Source organism: Pinus tabuliformis, chromosome 2_2, assembly GCF_031772625.1.
Source record: "Pinus tabuliformis cultivar Carrire ecotype Pingquan chromosome 2_2, CPIR1, whole genome shotgun sequence".
Lineage (NCBI taxonomy): Eukaryota > Viridiplantae > Streptophyta > Pinopsida > Pinales > Pinaceae > Pinus > Pinus tabuliformis.
The window spans coordinates 599,379,824-599,403,526 of record NC_142300.1 but is presented as its reverse complement, the minus strand read 5'-3'; the positions used below and the strand labels follow the sequence as shown (position 1 = coordinate 599,403,526).

General features: G+C 37.8%; 1 protein-coding gene across 3 annotated transcripts in view; it reads right to left on the bottom strand.

Moving 5' to 3' along the window:
- Positions 1–3,451, bottom strand: part of LOC149194080 (uncharacterized) — an 89,423-nt gene extending 85,972 nt beyond the window's left edge. The window contains exons 1-4 of one of the 3 annotated variants that reach the window (XM_089405026.1): positions 3,209–3,451; positions 2,827–2,954; positions 2,586–2,677; positions 2,372–2,487 (exon numbers count right to left, since the gene is read on the bottom strand). In XM_089405026.1, coding sequence (XP_089261152.1) covers positions 2,411–2,487; positions 2,586–2,677; positions 2,827–2,954; positions 3,209–3,256 — 345 coding nt within the window. In that variant the 5' untranslated portion in view covers positions 3,257–3,451 and the 3' untranslated portion in view covers positions 2,372–2,410. Of the gene's footprint in view, positions 1–2,371; positions 2,488–2,585; positions 2,714–2,826; positions 2,955–3,208 lie in introns of those variants that run through there. The other 2 variants (XM_089405024.1, XM_089405025.1) reach the window with 2 other exon arrangements.
- Between the last annotated feature and the right edge of the window lie 20,252 nt (positions 3,452–23,703).

The following is a 23,703-nucleotide window of genomic DNA, read 5'->3' as shown; positions in this document are numbered from 1 at the left end:
GTTTATTGTGAAAACCCTAACTTAAGGGTCTGTCGATGATCATGTGTGAAACCCTAACCTACTTAGGGTTATTGTTGAAATAAAATGTTTGATGATTTGCTGAAGTCTAACGTAACTGACTGATGCTTTGATGATGTTTTGTTTGGAAACCCTAACTTGTTAGGGTTGAATGGTGATGTCTGAAATTCTGAACCTTTGAAGTATTACTAATTTAGGCTCTGCTATGTCTTGTATCGAAACCTTAGATCATTAGGGTTTGGTAGAGTGTATAAGCAAGACCCTTATTATGTATTATCCCTGGAATGTGTGTGTTTGTCCGATCAAACCCTAGTCTAACCTAGTATGTTATGTGTCTGACTCTTATTGATATTTGTGTAGTCGAGTTTGACTAACACATGTTATGATATGCTTATGCATGATGATGGAATCCTACATGTATGAGTTGACCTAATTGTTGATGGTCATGAGTCCTAGGGTTTGGAACTAAGCCCTAGTCGAAGTTTGATTCTCTAGGATGATAGTATTTGTAAATTCTAGGATTTTGTAACTAAATCTTAGTAGAAGTCCAAATCTATGATATATAATGACTATGTGCTAATTTGAGATTTGTGTAAGATTGTTGAAATCTAAGTTCTAGTTATGATTGATGTTTGATTGAGAAAATATAGGGTTTGCAGTGAACCCTAGTGGAAGCTAGTCATGTTGTTAACCAAACTGTGATTGGTTTTGATTGCTAAATCGCATGTATGAAATCTAGGGTTTGTATGAAATCTAGGGTTTGTATGAAATCCTAGTGGGAAGTCTAACATATGAATTCTGAAAGTTGTTAGATACTTTGTAGAACTATATTTGTTTGAATTGTTTATAGGGTTTACTATATGTTGTAGTAGGGTATGTCATACCTTTGGAAGAAATATTGAAACCCTAGATGTAATTAAATTTGTTATGATAAAGTAGTCTATGGTTTATGATAAAGTCCCTAGCAAGATGTTGAAGAGTATGTGTCTCTTGTTTGTGAGTTTGGGCATCTGATATATATAAAGTTGAAGACTTCCATGATTTTGATATGGTTAACTTCATTCTTCGCTTCTAAAAATCTAATGAACTATAAAAATGTTAACTTTTGTCCACTTAAAGATTTATAGGTCAGGTTGTCTTAAAACCCCAAAGTGCCATCACTTAAGTAAGATGTGCCTAATTAGATGATGAGATACTATGGTATAACTCACACTATTTAAAAATAGGAACAAATGAATATAGTCACCTAAGTGACTAGTACTCACTGCTTCACGTGAAATGAAATAAAAAGCACGTAGTCTAATGAGGCGGAGGAGTTGCCCGGAAAGTCATAGAAAATCTGGTTATATTTAGAGAAAATCCGGCTAGGATTTTTGTAAATGCAAGTTATAGTTGTTAAACTTCAGAATTTAAGTGTTCTAGACGTTTTTGATGGTGCTGAATCCATTTCCACCATCAAAAACACGATTCAAACACTATATCTACAAGAATTTTTGAAATTTTTTTGCCCGGATTCCAGCCACTTTTGGCCGTTTGGGCAATTCCTCCATCTCGTTATACGACTCCAATAAAAAGAGGTAAAGTAATGCTATAAGATAGTTCAGTCAAAGTATTTCAAGTCTGGGACCTAATTAATCAATCTCCCTTTCTAGAAATCTAATGAAACTATACAAAGATTGAGTTGAATTTGTCTACTTAAAAATTTATAGTTGTGCCTTAAACCCAAATTGTCATTCCCTTAACTAACATGTGCCTTGTTAGCTGATAAGATACTATGGTATAATTAACACTGGAGTGAAAAATGCAAAAAGATGAATATGTTCACTAAAGAGAGTCTGAATTCCAGTTGCAAAAACTGTGGAGTATCTAATCAACCCTGTTAAAAAAAACAACTATCTAAATAATTCTTTAAACATTTATTGTCTATGTTTAAATATCAAAGAGGTGTTCATTAACCCTGTTAAGATAAGATATCTAACTGATCAAGATGAGTATAGTCCCTAAAGAGAGTATGAACGCCAGTAGCGAAAAATGCGCAGGAGTATCTAATTAACCCCGTTCAGAAAAACAACTGTCTAATTAATTCTTTAAACATTTATTGTCTATGTTTAAATATCGAAGAGGTGTATTTATACATTGATTGCCTATGTATAAATAAGGGTAAAAATATTTAATTCGAACATGCATCGGCCTGTGTCACATGAGTTGTTGAAAACCGCTATGTTAGACCTAAATCTAATTGATAGTATTTATTAGTGTGTGAAACAAAACAAGTGTAGCATTGAAAGAAACTTATACACATGTTCTGTCAACTCCTGTTCAAACCCAGGAGAAAGAAGAGGCAGACTACCTACCTTTTTCAGTGCCCTCAGAAGACTCGTAGTGAAAACCGCTAAGACATCAACCCTTGCAGTATAGTTTTCACCATCATCGAACAAGGCGATGTCACTGCTTCGGCAAACGAAATCACTGAAAGGAAACAAAGATTTATGCACCCTGTACCTTCAGTCCTCCCCAACCCTTCCATGTAACTTACTATGAAATGAAGAGGAGTGAAAATTATTTACCTGGAGGCTCACTGAGCGATGAATCCAGGATCGTTAACTTGGTTCTCAGAGCTTTGATAGCATACCATACCAACAGCTGCAAATATGTGCTTCTGGGGTTCCAAACATTGGAAAAACTCAATGTGTGCCTGTGGGGTTTCAAATATTGGAAAAACTCAAAAAAATGGAACAAATGCAAAAACAATCCAGAAACCCTTCTACGTAACTTGCTATGAAATGAAGCGGAGTGAAACTTATTTACCTGGAGGCTGACTGAGCGATGAATCCAGGATCGTTAGCTCGGTTCTCTGAGGTTTGATAGCATACCATACCAGCAGCTGCAAATATGTGCTTCTGGGGTTCCAAATATTGGAAAAACTCAATGTGTGCCTGTGGGGTTTCAAATATTGGAAAAACTCAAAAAAAATGGAACAAATGCAAAAACAATCCAGAAACCCCATCCCATCCCGGAGAAACATTTAGAAAACAAGATCGGTAGAAACAAAGATAAAGAGAGAATTTAAAATTGAAGAGCAGAAACGCACATGAATTAAATAGAAACACATCGTAACAGGAAAAACAAAATATGAGGTCCAGAGAAGAAAAAGGAACGGAAAACTGTTTTGAAAAATGAAATTGAATACATTCAAATCCAAAAAGAGCATGAGTGCGATATGAATTCCGAAAACCATCTCGTCTATCACGGGATTCAGAAATGTAGAATGTAGGCTGTAGAAGGGTTTAAATAGAGGGGCGAGGAAGCAAAAGCAAAAGCCGGTATCCACTTGTCCAACGGCTACATACAAAAGCAAAAAGCCTGCCCCACAACGCCTTCCTTCCTGGTTTTTGCTGTAACAAACAGAGAGAGACAGAGAGTAGAGTGAAAGTAGTAGTGACGTTAACGGTTTTAACAAATATCGTTTGCCATCCGGACCCCTCCAGTCAGTTTTCCGTTTTCCGTCTGTGTTTTTAATTGGTCTCCACCCCTTGATGTCGGCCCAGAGTCAATCTCTGTCGTACTCACCTATCCATGACACAAGTTAATTTACTAAGTTAATCCTGTTAATATACTAACTTGAGAAACTTCCCTTCTGTTTTGTTGAGCCTTCTTGCATTTGTGCTTTTTATGTACGACTCTTTGAAAGTCAGATGATATACATGAATCAATACATACGGATAAATTTGGGCTGCACTCAATCGAAACGCTGAAAACTTAAATGCGAATCACTGGTTACATTGCACACTTACATCCTTGATCCACCATTTTAAACTTTATAACTAAGGGTTTTCGTACCAACATCTTCCACCTACCTATATTGCAGTTGACGAGGAGAATTTGGCTTCTTGTCATTGAAATTTATGATGTATTTTAAGGCTTTCCGTGTTACTAAATATTTTTAATTAGCAAAAAAAAATAACCGCAGAATATTTTTGATACTCAAAATAATAATGCTATTGTAAAGTAATTTCAGATGTATTCTTCTTTAATAGGAAAAAATAATCAATTTTAAATCTATTTAATTTTGGATCTACCAAGTGGTGAGAGGATCAAATTTCTTGAGGTGCAAATTTTTTTGCAAAGAAAAGAGATTTAATCTTTCTCGACAGTTGGTAGATCCAAAGTTTAAATGGATCTAGGCTGATTTATTATGCCGTAAGGCTTTCCCCTCTTGGACGAACTCCCCTCCTGTTGTCACTATGCGTCGTCCGATCAATTGTTAGACGATTGGATTGTGTTAAGTCGTTGATCTAAAACCCCATCACTGCTGAAACCCCGAGAACACTGTCGGGACCGATGAAAATAATTCGCATTGCACTGTCGATTTTAGAAGCCACCATCACCACCGAGAATGGTTCGTGCAGTGTAAGAAACAGGGGGTTCCACTACCGAGCATTAATCTCCAAAACTTGAGAGATTTGCATGTGCCAATAATGCCCCCATTTTGAGCACAATAAGCCCCTCCATGATGGTGAGCTTGATTTGTCTACGTCCAGTATTATTCAGTTGCAAAGAATGAGGCAGTTTGATTTGTCTGCGTCTACTATTATTTAGTTGGGTGCTTCGAACTCTTAGAAAATATCAAGAAACAACCAAATTCGTCTTCAGAAACACTTTGTTGCAATTGTCGCTTCTGAAGTGATCAGAGACGATAAGCTGGGATTTTGTTATTCCCGTTTATGAGACGATTAAAATCGTGACAGTGTTCAATGTGGAGATGAAAAATGTGCCAGATATTCATGAGTATATATATGTGTGTCTTTTCTTTGATGAGTGTATTGTCTTGGGTTTGTAGGCATGTTGGAATACCTTTTTTGCATTACACATGTCTACTTCTTATGGGTAGACGCTCCTGTTAATTTGCAAGTTCTGTAGTTTTATTATTGTAGTGTTATCCCAGTTGCAAGTGATGTGTGTATTTTACTTTCCATGTTGTTATCAAAGCATTGTGTTTTCCCATACTATTTGTTGTACTTGTGTCTCGGACAGAATTTTAGGTTTCAAATGTCGCCTTGTTGTATTTTGGGCCACAGGATGTGTGTGTGCTCTTTGCTTTCCTATTAGTTTGGTAGTGTCGAGCATTGCAACTACTTATCCCTTTTGGAAGAAAAGGATTGTCATCTTGATTGTGACAAATCCTTAGATTTACACAACTAAGCACTTCCCCTCACACAACTTACCCATAAATTTAGTATGTGACTCATCTCATCATCCAATCTAGGTATGCAGTCGGTTATGTCATGCTCAAAATGCACGAAACTATATGTTGGGATTCCAATTTTAAACATGATAGAAACTTTCAATTATCCTCCCCATATTTGTTCTCTGCAAGCCGAACCAGGGCAAATCTTTAGGTAAATGTTGCTTATAATTCTACATCAAGGTTATCGCTATATATAAAATTATTTTTGCAAACATATAATTTGTGTTGATTTACATTTTGGTAGGTCGATAAAAAAATTGTGAACATGGTTGTCCATAACTTGCAGGAGATTGTTTGGTTGGTGAAAAATGAAGGTGAACACGATCATAATCAATAAATTTTCAGTGCAAAATGTTTGTGAACTATATATAGTTTTGTTGAACTTGTAAAATGTTTGCAAGTTATGTGGTTTTATTATCGTACTACAATTTATTGCCCATGGACATGTAGCTCTCACGTTACTAGAAGTTCCCATTTGTCTCATAGTTCAACTCGTGGTGACATGGGTTGCACACAGTGTTTCATCACATATTGCAAATGCAAATGGCAACACATTTAAAAAAACAAAACAATGTCAAGTGGGTCTTAGTTTAACAATTAAACAACTTACTATGAATTTTGAACCATCAATGACATGAAATATTACAATAAGATCTAAAACACATTAGAGTCTAGAACTTGATTGCTTCTCAAATAACTTCCTCAACCCATGGTTGTTCATTTCTATATCCTAGCCTTCTAGACTCAAAATTTGTGTTCAACATATGTAGGCTTTTCTCCTATACATATTCAACAACATGTACATGTTTGTTCACGACAACCTACCTATTCAAAGGAAGTCATTTGTCAAGTATATTTGCCAAAAGAACTTTGGAGTCTTTGAATCTGTCTCTTTTCTTTTGCTTCTTCTTGACCTATCTTCTCAGTTTGGGATTCTCCTGAACCCCTTTGTAACTTTTCTCTAAGGAGTTGCCTCTTTTAGGTACTCATCTTGCTTTTACTATTTATGTATTCTAGTCCAATTGACCGACTTTGGTCATAGATGGGAAAAAAATGTTTTTTGCTTCCAACATCTAAGTTGAAGAAGACATGTACGCTTGGCAGCTAAGTTACTATCTTGAATATTGTGTATGGGTTGAGGATTGGGCTTTGTATTACATGCTATCTAGTTTGTATCGACGTTTTGAAAAGGACAGACACACATGGGCTTGCTTGCAACACACTTTTGACCCTGTGGTCATGGCCTATATTTGTAGTTTATCTTAGTTGAATAGGAAATGTAGATTTAGTCCAAATATGTATCGTTATGTTCCTTGTGCATATGGAAATTATCAACAACAGGTAAATTAGTCTGGAGCATTTCCACTTGGCAAAAGGGAAGCTATAGGTGTCCTTTATTCACTGTGCAAACTACAATGGAGTTTATCTTTGTAAGCTAGTGTATGTCTTTGTTTTGGTAGTTCAAAACTCTTACAATATCTACTACTAGTGACTAGGAGTAGCCACAATAATATAATATAAGTTGTTCAATATTTTATTTTACTTATCTATTAAAAATTGTGTAACTAGGGCCAAATTCCACTTTGGACAACTCATTTGATGGAGATAGTTATTTCATTGAATGCCTCTTTTCGAGAGGACCAAAATTGACCTAAGGATCACTCAAATTGGACAAGGAGAAATATGTTTTTGAAGTGAAGCCCACACATATGAAAATTGTCAAGATTGACCTCACCATCATGTAGGTTCATGAAGCCTACCAATCATGTCTTTTGAGCCACATCAACTCATATAAATAAGTGTGACCTCAAACCTCATTCGACACATTTAAGTGCATCATTACATAGCAAATTCTCATCTGAAGTTGGTCGCACCCCTAGGAGACCAAGAAAGGAGGATGAAGAGCATGTGTTCTATTTATTTGAGCCACAAATCAGCGCATTTCCTAGCGAAGGTAGAAGAGGGCAGTTGGAGCACTTCTGGGTGACTGTTTTGGGGTCGAAATGATCAGATGCAGGGACCGAGTTTGATGGAGTAATTTTGGGTCATCTTGTAGAAGGTTTGGGTGGCAGCTTCTTTGTTTAAGTAGGCTGCAAGCTCCATGTAGCACTATAGAGGGGTCAAGCTCAGTGTAGACAACGACAAGAGGGTCGTGACCTCTATCTTGGAGGGTAGAAGTGTTAGACTTGTGCTAGAGAGGGAGCAGCAATTGTTGGTGCTTAATAGTGGAGCCCTAACCAAGCAACAAGCTAATGAGTTTTTCGAGAGTAATTACACATTGAATAAATAAATGTTAATTTCTTTTAAAAGAGATTAATGTCGTAATCATTTCATGTCTTCTGTCATGAACATTATGGACATGTAAATGCTTTGTATGTTGTGGCCATGCACATATATTCTAGTCATTCTCTGCAAAAATAATATATTTTAAACTCCAATGAAAATCCATGCTTTCTATATAGTGGAACAAAAAATGAATAAATTGATTTATCATTAAGAAAGTGACTAACATAATTTGACGATTGAAATCATATGCTTAATTTAACTTGACTAAAGAGAAACTTTGCTACATATTGAGCATTAGTATTGGAGCATGTACTTTGACTTCTAAAAAAATCATTTAGATGAAAATAAGTTTGAAAATTAAATATTCCAAACTCTATTATAATAATGAGATAAAAAAAGTACTTATTCTATGAAATTGGCTCATTTATTAGCCTTCATTGTAAGAAGGGAAAATGCAAGTGTTGGAACATGAACATATTTAAAAATCAAAGGTGGTGAAGAAGTTGATTTTTAAGAAGGTGAAGGAGTTGGGGCTTAAGAATATGCATCATTTTGGTAAGGCTTTGGTAGGTAGATGCATATGGAGGCTCATATCAAATAAGGGTATGTGAAGCCAAGTTATCCTCTAAAAATACATTGAGCCTAATTCATTAGAAGACAATCCAAGAATACTCATATATAATTTGTTGATATGTTGGAATGCCATTGTCCAAGCCTTCCCTCTTGTGCAGAATTGGCTACTGTGGGAAGTTGGTAATGGAGAAAGAGTAATGGGTAGGAGCTAATCCTTCCTAGGTTTGGAAGTGGAGAAGATTATAAAGTCCTTGAAAACAACTATAGCTTAGATTAGGCAACCTCCCTAGAATTCTAATGTATATGGCATCAAGAGTGGAAGAAAGAAAACTTCCTAGATTTGGATGGTATTGAAGGAGAGGTATGAGAGGCCTATACAAGAAAATTGAAAATAAGTCATGTTAGAATTAAGAACATGGAGGATGATTTGGTCTCGTCAAATAATCGAGCCCTGAGTCAAATAATATAGGAGGGACTATGTTTTTGAACAATTTTAATGCACATTTTTGAGATACATGTATGACTATAGAAGACTCTTTTATGTGGTTGTGTTAGCTCTTAGAGTAAGGTAATGTTTAGCTAAGATATCCTTTATAGTCTTTTTGGATAAATTTATTTTAATTTCTTCAAATGGAATATATATAATTTTTTAAATATTACTTAAAAAAAACGAAATTGGAAACAGAGAAGCTATAGGTTAAAAAAACCCCATGTTAGGTTGTAGCTATTAATGAAAAATATTTTAGACTTTAATCTCTATATCCATGCACTAGTCCCACTAGCATGGGGATCCACCTCGTCCACGTTGCTCATGTTCTCCATATAACCGTGCAGGTGGATCGGTGTTGGGTCATCCACCTTCCATTTGTTCATATATTTCAAAACAAATAATCTAAGATTTAGATGTTGTTGACTATTTAACCTATTCGAATATCTAATAATCTAATATAAGAAAGCACATTTTTTTCATCATTTCATTACATGGAATACCAATCGATCACAAATATAGAAAAGCTTCATACCAGTCTATTTCTTAAAAATATATGTGATACAAAAGATTCATACATGTGTTGAGTTGTTGATCTGGATTTAAACAGGAACGCAACAAATTACAGACATAACCATATCTACGTAGATGCAGCAGAAATAATACTTCATTTCATTAATGTAAAATATTGAAATATGCCTAGTGACAGAAATGGAAATAAACTAGCTCGGGCAATGGTAGCTTATCCCTGAGAAGAGATGTGGCGGCTGCATGCCTCTGAACTGTGTTACAATGAGGCTCAAGGGCCTTTTTATTATTGAACAATAAGAGCAAACCCTAAACAACCAAAACCCTAACCCGAGGAGATGTAACACCAAGAGTTTATGGGCCTCGTTGGGGTTAGTTGGACAACCAACTTCCCTAGGTTGCGACTTGGTCATATTATATCTGTTTGACGCACATGATACCCTGTTAGAAATATCTCGCCGACGAATATGACGGAAAAGACGATTTTAACAAAAAATCGTTGGCGGTAGATTGCCAAAAAAACGTTGTTTAGGGCCTCAAAACAGCTCTGGAAGTTTAGGACCCAAAAAAACTGCTAAAAATAGTAAATTGTGCTACAATTAAGGAAACTGAAAAACTGAAAGAAACAATGGTGGGGGTCCAAGTGGAATTGGCGGGTGGCCACCAATATCCACATGGATCATTCCTCCCCCCTTAGGAAGCAATGGTCCCCATTGCGTTGATTTCCTCCATGCGATGAGGAAACTTCTGTTGAACTTGGTCCTTGGTGAGCCACTTGCCCTGGTGAAGGAGTTGGCCTGCTTTGACAACTCGATAGAGTTGGATGTTCTATCGGTGAGTGTGCTTGATCTGCGTGTCCATGATCCGATCAGTTGCAGCTTGTTCCATGCAATCTGGATTTAACTCTGTTGATGTGAGTTGTTCTACTATGTCGGATGTGTCTAGTAATGGTGGAAAGTATGGCTGAAGGCGGTCCACATTGAACATTGGGTGCAGGCCAAGGAATGGGGGAATGTTGAGCTCAAATGCATTGTCTCCCACAGCCTTGGTAATGGTGTAAGGACCATATCAGAGTGGTTTGAGTTTCTGGTAGGCTCTGGTAAGGCATTCCTTTTGCAAATTCAACCAGACTTTGTCGTCCACCTGAAACTTGTGTGGCACCCAATGTTGATCATGTCACTGCTTGTACTTGGAATTTGATTTCTCCAAAATGTCGTGGACCTGTTGGCGGATATGTTGGATGTGCTCAATGAAGTTGTTTGCCTTATCTGTTTCGGACTGGACATGAGCCGAATCTGCCTAAGTAGCTGGAAATGGCATGGCCAATTCAATGGGACAAAGTGGCTAGAATCCCAAGCCCACCTGAAAAGGGTTAAAGCCAATCGAGCGATGGAGAGCTCTCATCCCATGTGCATGGATGCTTTAAGTTGTACATGAGTAGAATGTGTACAATCATCCTGTGGACGACCTCTGCCTGGCCATCAGTTTGGGGATGGAAGGCTGTGGACTTAGTGAGTTTGGTGTCCAGCATCAACTAGAGATTGGACCAAAATGTATTGATGAAACTGTTGTCCTTATCTGAGATGATTATGGGATCCCAAAGTGTACCCACACTTGTTCAAAGAAGAGTTTAGCAGTGGCTTCTGTTGTGATATTATTCCTGCAGGCCACCATAATGGCCATCTTCGAGAACTTGTCGACGAGCACAAAAACATAGTCGCTTCCATGCTTAGTATAAGGAAGGCCCGACATGTAATCCATGGAGATGGATTCCCAAGGTCGACTAGGGGTAGGGAGCGGAGTATAGAGGCCTTGCTTCTTGATGGTTGGTTTGGCAATGGCACAGGCAGTGCAGGATCTGATGTACTTCCCGACATCCTGTCGAAGATTCAGCCAATAGAAATACTTATGCAGTACTGCCACCATTTTCTCAACGCCGAAATTACCAACAGCCCGACTGTAGTGTGCTTCCCAAATCATCTTGGCACGCTCGCTTGAAGGAACACAAAGGTGACCCAGATGGCATAACAGGGTATCCTGGAGTTGAAAATCTGGAACATGCTGACCCTCCAAGGGTGTCTAGTATGTGTGGCCGAATTCTGGGTTGCTTTTGTAGAGAAGTGGCCAATCAGAAGTCTCGTGCCCACAAGAGTTAAGCACGGTGGTTAATGCCATGATTGGTGGTTGAGTGAGGCAATCTGCAACATTTTTGGTGCTACCCTTCTTATACTTGATATTCAAATGGAACTGTTGCAGGTATGTGGACATCTTCTGATGGTGATCATTCTGCAACTTCCCTTATGTCTGTATGAACTACAGGGGTCGGTGGTCTATGTGGATGACCATTTCCTTCCCCCAAAATGTAATGCTTCCATTGTCAGGAGGCCTGCACAGTGGAATACATCTCTTTGTCATGAGTGGGATACTTACGGACTGTGTCTGAAAGTGTCTCAATGTGACATGCCACTAGATGCCCATGTTGAGTAAGGACTGCCCCAATAGCATAGTCAGAGGCATCTGTCTCGATCTCAAATGGTTGTTGCAAGTCTGGTAATGCGAGCACTTGTTCTCGAGCAGAGGTGATGTTTCAACTCTGTGAATGCCTTTTGTTGAGATTCAAACCAAAAGAATTTTCTTTTGTTCCTCCCTTGGTGACTTGACTCAAGGGCCAAGTGATATGAGAAAATCCCAACATGAACCTGCGGTAGAAATTGGCAAGACCCAGAAAGCTGCGGAGCTCTGTCAGAGTGGTTGGAGATGGGCAACCCCTGCGAGGGAGGTGAAGATGTCCTCGTACTCCTCCAAGACCTTGTCCATCTATAGTTGTCGTGCAGAGGGGCCCTGTCTCGAGGTTGTGGCCACCGTCTTCTTCTTTCCTTGAGGGTGTATCATCAAGAAAACAAATTTCCCAGTTTTGGAAATGAGCTTACTGCATTGTTTTGCAGTAACCAAAGAGATGGCGGTAGGCGGTGCTACCTCTGGTATCATGTACAACTTATTTCCCAAAGTAACAATAACAGCACGAGGCCTTGATTCATACACAACATGTTGCTTCCACAAGTATGGTTGGCCTAATAATACATCACAAACATCAAGGGGAGCAACGTCACATAATACCTCATCCTTGAACGACTTAATGTTGTATGGAAGGCGACACTGTTCGCTCACGCGAAGATCCCGTCCTTGGTGAAACCACCCGATGGTGTACGGTTGGGGATGTGTTGTGGTTGATAAGCCTAGCCACTTCACGACCTCTTCCAAAATGAGGTTCTTTTGGCTCCCACTGTCGATAATGAATTGTAGCACGGAACCCTTTACCCACATCTAGGAGTGGAAGAGGCGCTCCTCCTCCTCTGGATCTTCGGGTTCCTCCTTCTAGATCTTCGTGGTGGCAATGGTGGTGTTGGGCTCTGCATCAATAATCTGCTTCCCTTTGTCATTCCCCTTGTCGGGTTTTGACTCGGAGTCGGAACATGCATCTGATTCCGAAGCCTTTAGCTCAGCTACTAGTGACTGCTTGGCCCGACACTGACTTGTATTGTGAGTGGAGCTCTTATGGAACTCACACCACTTTCTTGTGTCCTTCTTCAGCTTCACGATGTTGTTATTTTCTTGCGGCTTTGGCGGGTTGTCCTCGGCCACCCCGCCTTGGCTTTGTCCTTTATTATGTGGTTTGGGGGCACCTTTCCCTTGCTTTGGATTCGCAGATCCAAAGTCTCGCTTCTTCTGTTTAAACTTCTGCTTGATCTTGACAGCGTATCGGTACATCGTGTCGAGCGAGGAGATGTCCCGGAACTCCATCTCGTCCTGGATGTACCTGTGTAGGAAGTCGCGATATTTGAGTACCAAATGATGCTCAACATCCTTGATACCCAACTTTGTGCGAAGGGTATGAAAAATATTGGTAAACTCCAGCACGTCTTGGTCCCTTCCCTACCGCAGCGTGGTCCACTTTATGTATTTATCCTCATAGCTTCCGACAGGGTAGTACTGCTCCTTGATGGCATCCCGAAATGAATTCCAAGTGGGTGCAGCTGAAAACAGTGAGGCCGTACTTTCATCCTTCTGCTCGCAGTAGGTTTCCCACAAGTCCTTGACATGGGGGACGTCTTTGAGAAGAGCGAAAGTAATCTTTTCCCGTCCAGAAAAATCATGAACAGAAAAATACCCTTCTAGCAGATTTAATCATTTATCTACAACATTTGCATCTATCTCACCCTCAAATGTGGGAATGTCAAAGTTAACTTGTACCTTAAAGGGTGTGGCACTTCCAGAGTAGCTGCTGGAAGTAGATGTGTCGCCCCTGGGTAGCCACTGAAGGATCTGGGCAAAGTTGTCCATCATCACGTTCCTTTATCGCTCGAGGGCCTCTTCAAGCAAGATTTTGTTAGGATCTCCTACCCCCTCATCTTTCTTTTCATCTGCCATGGGAGGCCATCGGGATTTGTGAGGCTAGTCTTGAGAAGGTTCGACTAGTTTAAGCCCGAACTCCTTATATCCCAACTTCGTTGGGGACATGCAAAGAAAAATAGAGAAAGAGCAGACCGCTCTGATACCACGGATCCAGATTTAAACAGGAATGCAACAAATTACATATTTAACCATAAATATAGAGATGCATCAGAAATAATACTTCATTTCATTAATGTAAAATACTGAAATATGCCTAGTGACAAAAATGGAAATAAACTAGCTCGAGCGATGGTAGATTATCCCTAAGCAGAGATGTGGCAGCTACATGCCTCTGAACTGTGTTACAATGAGGCTCAAGGGTATTTTTATTATTGAACAATAAGAGAAAACCCTAAACAACCAAAACCCTAACCCAAGTAGATGTAATGCTAAGAGTTTATAGGCCCCATTGGGGTTAGTTGGACAACCAACTTCCCAGGGTCGCGACTTGGTCATACTATATTCGTTTGACGCGCATGATACCCCATTAGAAATATCTCTCCAAGGAATACAACAGAAAAGACATTTTTATTAAAAAAATCGATGGCGATAGATTGCCAAAAAAATGTCGTGTAGGGCCTCAAAACGGCTCTGGAAGTTTAGGACCTGAAAAACTGCTAAAAATAGTAAATTGTGCTACAATTAAGGAAACTGAAAAACTGAAAGAAACAATGGTGGGGGTCCAAGTGGAATTGGCGGGTGGCCACCAATATCCACATGGATCAGTTGTGCTATGCTGGTTGAATAAGATTGGCATCATGCAACACAGTGATTGTTTTTGACAAAAACACCATACAGAGGCTGTGCAAGTCTCTCGATCAATCAAAGACACCTCCCAAGGACAACAAATGCCCATCAGAGACGTTTAAAGTTGTTTTATTCAACTCCCCACAAGTCCCATTCCAACTTGAATTTCCTATGTGTATGAAAAACTTGCCTTCTTAGGAAGGAAACAAACATAGTTTATTCAGATCAATCGAAGAATTAAAATGGAAATCTATGTTTCAATTAATCAGAGAGAGAATTAGATGGGCATATAATCTCTGAATGTATCTCTGAAAATTCTCATATAATCTGTGTATACCTGAATCAGCGTTCTTCCCTTGAGCAGAGGTAGGGTGTCGAACCCTAATGAGATATACTCTTTGTTTCTCCTTCCAGCCTTATCGATGTATACCAAATCTGCATCTCTCTGGACTTCTTCCAAAGCTCAATGAGGTAAGAGAATGCTACATCCACAACATTACAAACATAGCAGTATAAGTAAAAGTACAATGACGGCCTTATCATCCAGAATTGCATATAAAACAGAGAGCATAGCTACTTGTATGCATTTAACAACAAAATTGATAATAGAGAGATACTTATATGCATTTAACAAAATTGAATTAACAAAAGAAGACACACATAAACAAAGAGACTATACATAATTTGACCATATCAGATGAACATTAACAAAAGAAGACAAAGAAGGTTGAAACAAAGAGACTATACAAGAGTTTACCAGAAAAGAGGAGGATGGGGATCATGATATGGATGTGGGAGGATTTAATTTTGTGCCAATCAGGGGCAGGGCATGTGAAGTAGTTTGCAGTAGTCACAGGAGGTAGTACCAAGACAAGACAGGGGTAATTTTTATTTTCCATTGTACCGGCAAGACAAGACAGGGGTAGTCTCTGTTTACCATTGCACTGCCCAGTTCAGAGCTTGAAAAGGGTCGGTTGAACAATCCTCATACTGCAACATTGATCCCAAATCAAATTAGTTCTTATTGATCATGTATATTTGAATCTATAACTAAAAAAACAAAACAAAAAATAGAGACTCGATGCATAGAAATTCACCTAATCTACCTGCAATCCAAGCTAATGGAAAAGATTGTATTCCAGGCTAAACAAATCAATCTTTCTAGTTGTCATTAGATTTATTTCGTTTGATTTGATAGTTCAAGGGTCGGGTATATATGTAAAATCAATCACTAAAATACATCACACGTCCTCCATATGGCTGTGTCAAATTATTTTTTCTTTCTTTCGAGTTTCCATTAGATTTCTTTCATTTGATTTGAGAGTTCAAGAGTCGGGTATATACGTAAAATGCACTTCTCCTCCATTTTCATCCAACTGGAACACCCACAAGGAGATGATTCTAACTCACCATCTCCAAGAGTTTAGTGGCATTTTCAGCTAATACCTAAAGCATTTCTAGAGAAAAACACTGACATATTATTCCTTTAAATTTATGAAACAAAAATTCACCCTTGTTATTGTGAAGATTTTCGAGACTTTCCAAACATTCAATAAACATCCAGGATGGACTCCAAACAAGGCATTATTCATATGACAGAGTCCCTATACCAAAAAGTATGTTAATCGATGTTTCATTTATTTGCAATGTTAGAGGCTTTATTAATGACCAAAAATCTACCCTAAATTCATAGGGTTTCGACCTCATGACTTACTACTTGAAAATGAAGAAAATCCTACTGGGATGGATTGTAGATGACTTTTTGAAATCACCTAGGCTAGAGGAGTAGGAATATAGTTAATTGGAAGGTTAGTGGCCAATTGAGAGAGCTTGCTATCAAAAAGGCCATAATGATGGAAGAAGAATTGGGGACAATGGGGAGAAGGAAAGGGAATGTGACTGTCAATGGTTCCACTTTGTTATGGATTGATAATGGTATTTGGAGAGGTTCATGACATGAGTTTTCCATTATTATTGACAAGATCCCAATGAGACTTTTCAAATATTCAAGAAAGAGTCGGGCCAAAAAATTTCCATGTCAATTTCAAAATAGAAATATTAAACTTTAGTTTAAAGAAAATTAGCATTTGAAAGTATTAAACTTATTTTTGACATGATGTCACCTACTAAAGATTCTTTACTTGGCATGTTAGAGGCTTTCTTTTATGTTAAAAAAATAACCCTCAAATCATTGGGATTTGACTTAGTGACTTTTCACTAAAAAATAAAGAAAATTCCATTAGAATGGATTGGAGAGGGCTCTATGAAATGATCTAGCCAAGGGGAGAAAGGATATATTGTAGAGGGTTGAGTGACTAGTCAAGGGAGTCTGTTAGCAAACAACGATCAACTTATGACCCAAAATTGGGGATGATGTAGGGAGGAAAATGGAAAGAAACCATAGAGGGTTTCACGGTGGTATCAAACAAGAAGGATTTTTTGGAAGGCTCATGAGGGGAATTGAAAGGGAATGGGAACAATAATTTAAAGAGAGAGAGAGAGAGAGAGAGAGAGAGAGAGAGAGAGAGAGAGAGAGAGAGAGAGAAAAGGTTCAATTTATGAGAAGTCTATAAGGAGAATTGAATGGGAAAGAAAAATTAAAGGGAGGGAGACAGAAGGAGCAAAGGTTCTACTAATGAGGACAATGAAAGAGAAAGGGATGATCCTTCTTCACAAGGCATGGGACAAGTAGACCTTTCCATCCATAACAGAACTACACTTGGTGATCTTACTTGCAATTCCAAACCTATCACTACCAACCTGGCAATATTCTAGAGAAAATATTAATGCCACAAAGAGTATTATGCTATTGTTTGCAATCACATTATTAAGGTAGTCTTCTTCCTCTCACTTATATGTTGTTATGTTTAATTAGATAGTGGACTTTTTCTTCAATGCAGTTCTCCCAAAAGTTCTCCTTTTGTGTGCTTGTCCTTTTTTCCTAATTTTATCTTTCTGGTGTTGAGCTTTTCTAATGCAAGTTCCCATGACCATTACATAACCATAAAAACATATCAGTGTTATTTATTTCATTATTTTTTTCAATTGTTAGTATCTCAATTTGTCATTTTAGAGAGGTTTTAGACTGCAATTATATATCAATTTACTGAAAAACCAGCTTTATGTATTGAACTTATAAAGTTGCACATTGCATGCTCTTATAGATAAAATCAAACCAAAATAGAAAATTTGAAAATATTCTATTTTGAATTATTTCTTGCAACGTGTTTGGAAAAATGATTTGTTCTTAAAAAAATACATTGATATGTAGTTTAGTAATGAAGCTTTTCATCCATAGTTCTCCATATTTATTGAACTCAGGAGGAGAACAATGTTGACCTATTACGAGGTGAATGATAGGGAAAAGGTAAGGCATGATTTCCATATCAAGCAAAACAAATCCTAGGTTGGTGATCTTGTGTTGATGTATGACAACGAATTTCTGAAACACCCTAGGAAATTTCAGATGCATTGGCTTGGATTGTATATTATCCAGTATGTCACAAATGCAATGACAGTACAATTGGAGAAACTGAATGAGGATCCCATCAATGAACTTGTCAATGGGAACCGACTAAAATTGTATAGAGACAATTGCCCCACTTTCCAAAGTTGATGTGTTTGTAGGGGTAAAAAATATTTGTTTTTGTAACCTTATTAGTGTTTGTAGGTAGTTGTTGTGAAGCAGAGAACCCAAAGAATGTTGTGCCTGCAAGAACAATGTGGCAGGCTTAGTAGAGTAGATATTTCTTGTTGTAGTGAAGGACTAGTGCACTAGGCACCAAGAACATTGCATAGTCGGGTGAATACGCAGCCAAGGAAAGTGTGCAGTACCAGTGATATCCTAAAAAGTGGACTACGACTAGTGGTTAACGACATAATCTAAAACCAAGAAATTGTAGAAAAATTCACTGGAAAAACCGTGTGCCACCCATGTGGATGGGACACCATGGAAATTTATGTAAAAAAAAATAAATTAAATTAAATAATAAAAAATGTCCTAGGTTGGCATTTATGTCAAAAAGGTTATTGACATGACTTCCACCATGGTTAGAATAACAAATGATGTTCCTGCCTGGTGAAGTTATTATAATATATTACCAAGATTACTAAGAGTTATTACAATTGAAAATGAGCACAACACATGCAAGTCACTAGTACTTTATCCAATTCTTTTCTCATTGTCTTGTATTTGTAAGAATAGAGCCAAGGTATGAAGCACAAAACAAAGAGAAGTTCTAAGATCAAAGTGTTGTTGCAGAGGAATTTTTCAATTGTTACATACATATGCCATGGCTACATCTTTAGTTCCAAAGAAATCAAGGACAAAGGATGCTAGTGGTTTTCCACCTTCACAACTTGTTGCAAAACAAAAAACTTAGTTGTTGAAAGAGCCAAAGTATAAATTGTTAACAAGTCCAATTCTTTAAGGAATTATCAAAGAAGGTGACATGCTCAACATGATTGACAAGCGAAAATATAATGACCACGATGTTGCATACGCCAGCAAGTTTCCCCAATTTTCCTAATACAAGTACATGACTATCATAGTGCAACCAAGACTTCCATGGTTTTGTGAACCTCAACAATGGGCCAAGGGGCTTGATAAATCAGGTATTTTAAATTTGTTAGATATCCCCCATTTTGGTCTAGTAATGAAGCAAATATTTGTGTTAAATTACTCTGAGTTGTGTACAAAATAGAGTTATGTGGCTTAGTGAGCCCATAGAAATTGATTCATAACTCATATCTAGGATTTATGGGTTATCCATGGTAGGAGAGGATCTGTAACCTATCTTTGATAAAAAAGAATGAAAATGATGTTGCTAAGGAGGTGATATAAAAATACGACGTAATTTGTGAATAGAGGGGGATATTAATCTCCTTTATAAGTGATGATCGGGTGCATTTTTCCACTCAACTAAGGTCTTGTAAGTTGCTTAGGAAGTGTGAAAAGGAACAATCCTATGTAGTATTAGTGGCTACCATAACGAAATGTGTCACACGTGTCTAGATGAAATGGATCACCTTTCTACTAAATCAATTTATGCAAGATTGTTTGTAGGCGAAGGATAGGAATGTCGAGTTCCATTATGCATGGCTATTGATCCTGATTGCTTTGAAAAATGGGAAGTCTCTCAAGATACCACATTTCCAATACCGAACAAGCCAAAATTCATTGCATCGTGATTTGGATCACCCTAGCATACTTAAGATAAAACGAGTTAGAAGAATACAAGTATGAAAGTTTATATATGGAAATAAATCAGTAATCATGTTATTTTTAAGGTACCACACATTTTGGTATATGTCATTGAAACCTATAAGGAAATCACAACATTCCATGCAACTTGATGGGCCTCCAAATTAGACATAAATTAAGGCCCATCTGATCATCCTTCAGCACATTAAACCTCTCTTTTTGCATTAGATAATGCATTTTTAACTTTAATATGTTCATTAGGAAGGTTTATGGATAATTCTGTATTTGTGCCTAATATTATTTATTTTTGTGGAATATTATGAGAATATTGGGCAGATTGTGGAGATTTGGAGGAGGAGATAATCTAGGGACCTACTCCCTACTACAGGATGTTGAATATTAAATAATAAATCAACAAGATATTATGGAATTATGACATAGATTGTGGAGCTCCAATGATTGAGAAAATCTAGGAATGTGTTCCCTGTCATTTAATGCACATTCCTAGTATTGGGAACCAGATCCACTAATCAAGGGATTTTGGTGGGGAAAGCTTCCTCCTTTCATCGGGAATGATTCCTAATAATTTTGTGTAAGTACCGAGTCGAATTTGCCTCTAGGGGTTGATTTTTATTAGTCTTCTTGTGGATAGAACTCGTACCTTTTGCAACTCCATTGTCATTTCTTGCAGGGATGTAATTGTATTGATGGAAATAATGAAGATTGGTGTCATGTTCAGCTTCTAAATCTTGGTCTCCTCCATAAGAATTTGATTTTTCTTGGGCTTGGCCATCCCAAGAGCCTTAGAGCCCTTTTCTATAATTTACTTTTCTTCTTTTCACTTCTTATTAACATGCATCTCTTGTTCTTGTTTTCTATCTCTGCATTTAGTATTAATGATTTCTTGTTGTGGGATTGGGTTAAATGGTTGAAGTAAGTTATTTTGCGGGATCAGAAGCATCGTTTCATCATTGGAACAACTTTGGAAGGTTATAGTAATCATTGAGCTACATGGATTAGTTTGTCTATTCCCAAATCTAGATTTCTAGAAGTCCCTTGTGGCAAATGACAATAAATTTCTGCTATTTTTAGAGCATGCTAACAAGCTTCAATCAAGTTGATTCCACTTGCATTAGATCAAAAAAACATTCTAGTTAATAACAAAATTTATCCCATTGCATTTGCACTTGATTAGGTTAGACATTTGATAGATTTACTAGCTCACTAGTTCTCGAATTTCTAGATTTTAGACTAGTAATTTTCTGTTATTTTTTAGCATGGGTTAACAGAGGTCTTTTTGAGTGATTCCACTTGGAATGGAGACCTAAGACATCCTATTCAATAAAAAAAAACTTGTCCCATCCAATTTGGATTTTATTTTCTTGGTAATTTGGTGAATTATAGTTTCATGTAGTAAATATGTTGTTTCCTGTAGTACTCTTCCAGCGTTTATATACTTGCCCAAATTTTCTCAAAAAGATTGGTTTTGGTACCTTAGGGTTGAATCATAACCCCTAGGCTCTAAATCAATGATTAGGGAAGACTAAATACCACTTAGAAATTGCCTCTTTACCCATGCAAAACATTTTAGCGATTTGGGCTAATGGATAGATTTATGAAATAGATAATACAATTATGATTGCCACATCCAATGAACTCTATAAATGGATCTAAACTCTTTGAAATGTAATGGTTGACATTTAGCTAATGATATTTACTTTATGCAATTAGAATAGGTTTATTCCTTGTATTTTCTTTCTTGCAATAGATTAAGGTTTCCATTTCGAGCATTTCATTTTCTGCAATTAGTTTAGGATTTGATTTCATTACATGCACTCCATTACATCATGACATCAAAGGAAGGACACATTGTATGTTGCACATATAGTGTTGATACCTCTTAAGTTTGTACAAACCCCGGGTTGATAATTAAAATTGATAGCCTTAGGAGTTGCACCATTCTTGTTGCAATACCGAGGCTCATCACAACTCATCACCGCATGTATGTACAGACACATGCAGACCTTAACAAGAAATGGTGGAATTGTTGTTACAAGCTTGATGAGAATGCAGTGTCACAAATAGTGAACTACTGGATGATGGATTGTGTAATATCCCTAATTAAAAATTCATGCAAAAAATATAAGACCAAGGTCATGGGACACATATTTCAAGCTAAATGGTGAGAAAAACATCCTAGTGGGTGTTCATTTTAGTTATTATGGCTAAAGGAAATTGGAAAAGGTAATGGAAAAGGCTTTTTTGAAAAGGCAAAATGGCATTTTTGGCACACTTATTTATGAAAATAATGGAAATTGGGAGAAAAGGAAGGTGAAAGGTCACAAGTTGCGTGTGAGGAGGAAAATGAAGAAAATAATGGAAGATGAAGAAAATAGGGGCATCATTAATAAAAAGGCTTCTGAGGATCAGTTGGAAAGCTTTTGCTTAGGCTTGGTTAGTGTAACCTTTTGTCAGTTCAGTTTTGGAGCTCTCATTCTACTCTCCCTCTCTTATACTCTTGGACACTTAGAGTTTTCTTAAAGCACTCTTGGAGAGTGTGGCAGAGCAAGAAGGCAAAGGAAGAGAAAGAAAGCAAAAGAGAACATTGAGATCAGCAGTTACAATGGGTTTTTCTTGTAGGTATTGAGCTGCATGTATGTTTTCCTAACTAATTTTGGCATGCATGGCATATGCATGTGGTTTATTGGTCATGATTTGTGATTGGCATGGAGGATTTTCTGGATTGATAGTGGATTTTCCTAGCCTTGCCATTTTCGAGATAGCCACGATGTTGTGAGTTCATTTCTTTGTTTTTTTTCTAGTTGGTTCTCATGTTTGCTTTAGCTTAGATTGAGTTACTAGTTCCTAGAAGCCTTGGTTGGACAAAAGCTCGGGAAGCCTTGTAATAGCTTGGGTTTAGTTACTAGTCCTAGAAACCTTGGTTGGACAAATGCTCTGGAAGCCATTGGTGGGTTGAATTACTAGTCCTGGAAGCCCTAGTTGGATAAATGCTTTGGAAACTCGGCGATAGATGTGGGTTGAGTTACTTGTCCTAGATGCCTTGGTTAGAACAAACGCTCTAGAGCCCTGGAAGGCTTGGGTAGAGACCAATCTAGTGATGGTTTGTGATGTTCGACCATGAGGTGGAATCATTGTTTGATGGGTTGAGGTGGTTTGGCTTATGGAAACCCTCATTCGGTTTTGATGGATTGTTCCATGAGATCCCACATTCATGCTTGGAATATGGCACAAGGGTGATTAGTTGAAGAGAGATTTGGCTCAGCCATGTCTATGTTCGGGTGGTTCGTGGAAGTCCCAAACCTGGTTTGCCTTTGCATCATTAATATGAGGTTATTTATCCTTGTTAATTCATGAGTATTATACTGGTTCATATGTGGATTATATGGTTGTTGTTTCCTTTGTATTTATGTTGTTATTATGTTGGTTATGAACATGTATTATGACAATGGCTATGTATGGCTCTCATCATGTTTTTACTTGTAAATGAATGAACAATGTATCTATGGCCTAATAGATGAAATTGTAGCTAATGTGTTGAGGCATCAATGCTTCTTAGCGATTCTCAGATAAGTATGAGACCCCTATGCTCAGTTCCGCGGTTAAGACATGTAGCTTTCATATTTGTGACATGTTTGACAAAATGCATGTCATGTCTAGTCAAGGTCCAGTCTAGGCCTTGTTTATGTTTTAGCAAATGTGTGAAATTTCATTTCTAAAGGTGTCATTTAGTTTTAGGTAGTGACCTAGGATCTGGGCCTAAAAAAGTGGCACAAATCCCAGAGTCGTAGGCACAACACTGGGGGAAAAGTCCCTAGAAGCTCCCTTGCCCTTGATGTGGGAGTTTATGGAGCCTCCTAGACGCACCCTGGTCCATATCAAGGGAGCGTCTATGGGTTTGACGCACTAAAACTTCAATTCGATTCAGGGGCTGGTTACCTAAGCGGTTGGGATGACTCCTGGGAATTTTGTTGTTGAGGTGGAAGGTTTGTGTGATGTGTTCCGTTGGTTCCACTTCTTTAACTAACACATAGGGAGTCGAATCATATCATAGTAACTTCTCGTCACATGTTTACCCCGGTTGGTCAGTTAAGTGGGTAGATGTGGGAGGAGGGTGGTTACATAGTGGTATCTGAGCGGGTT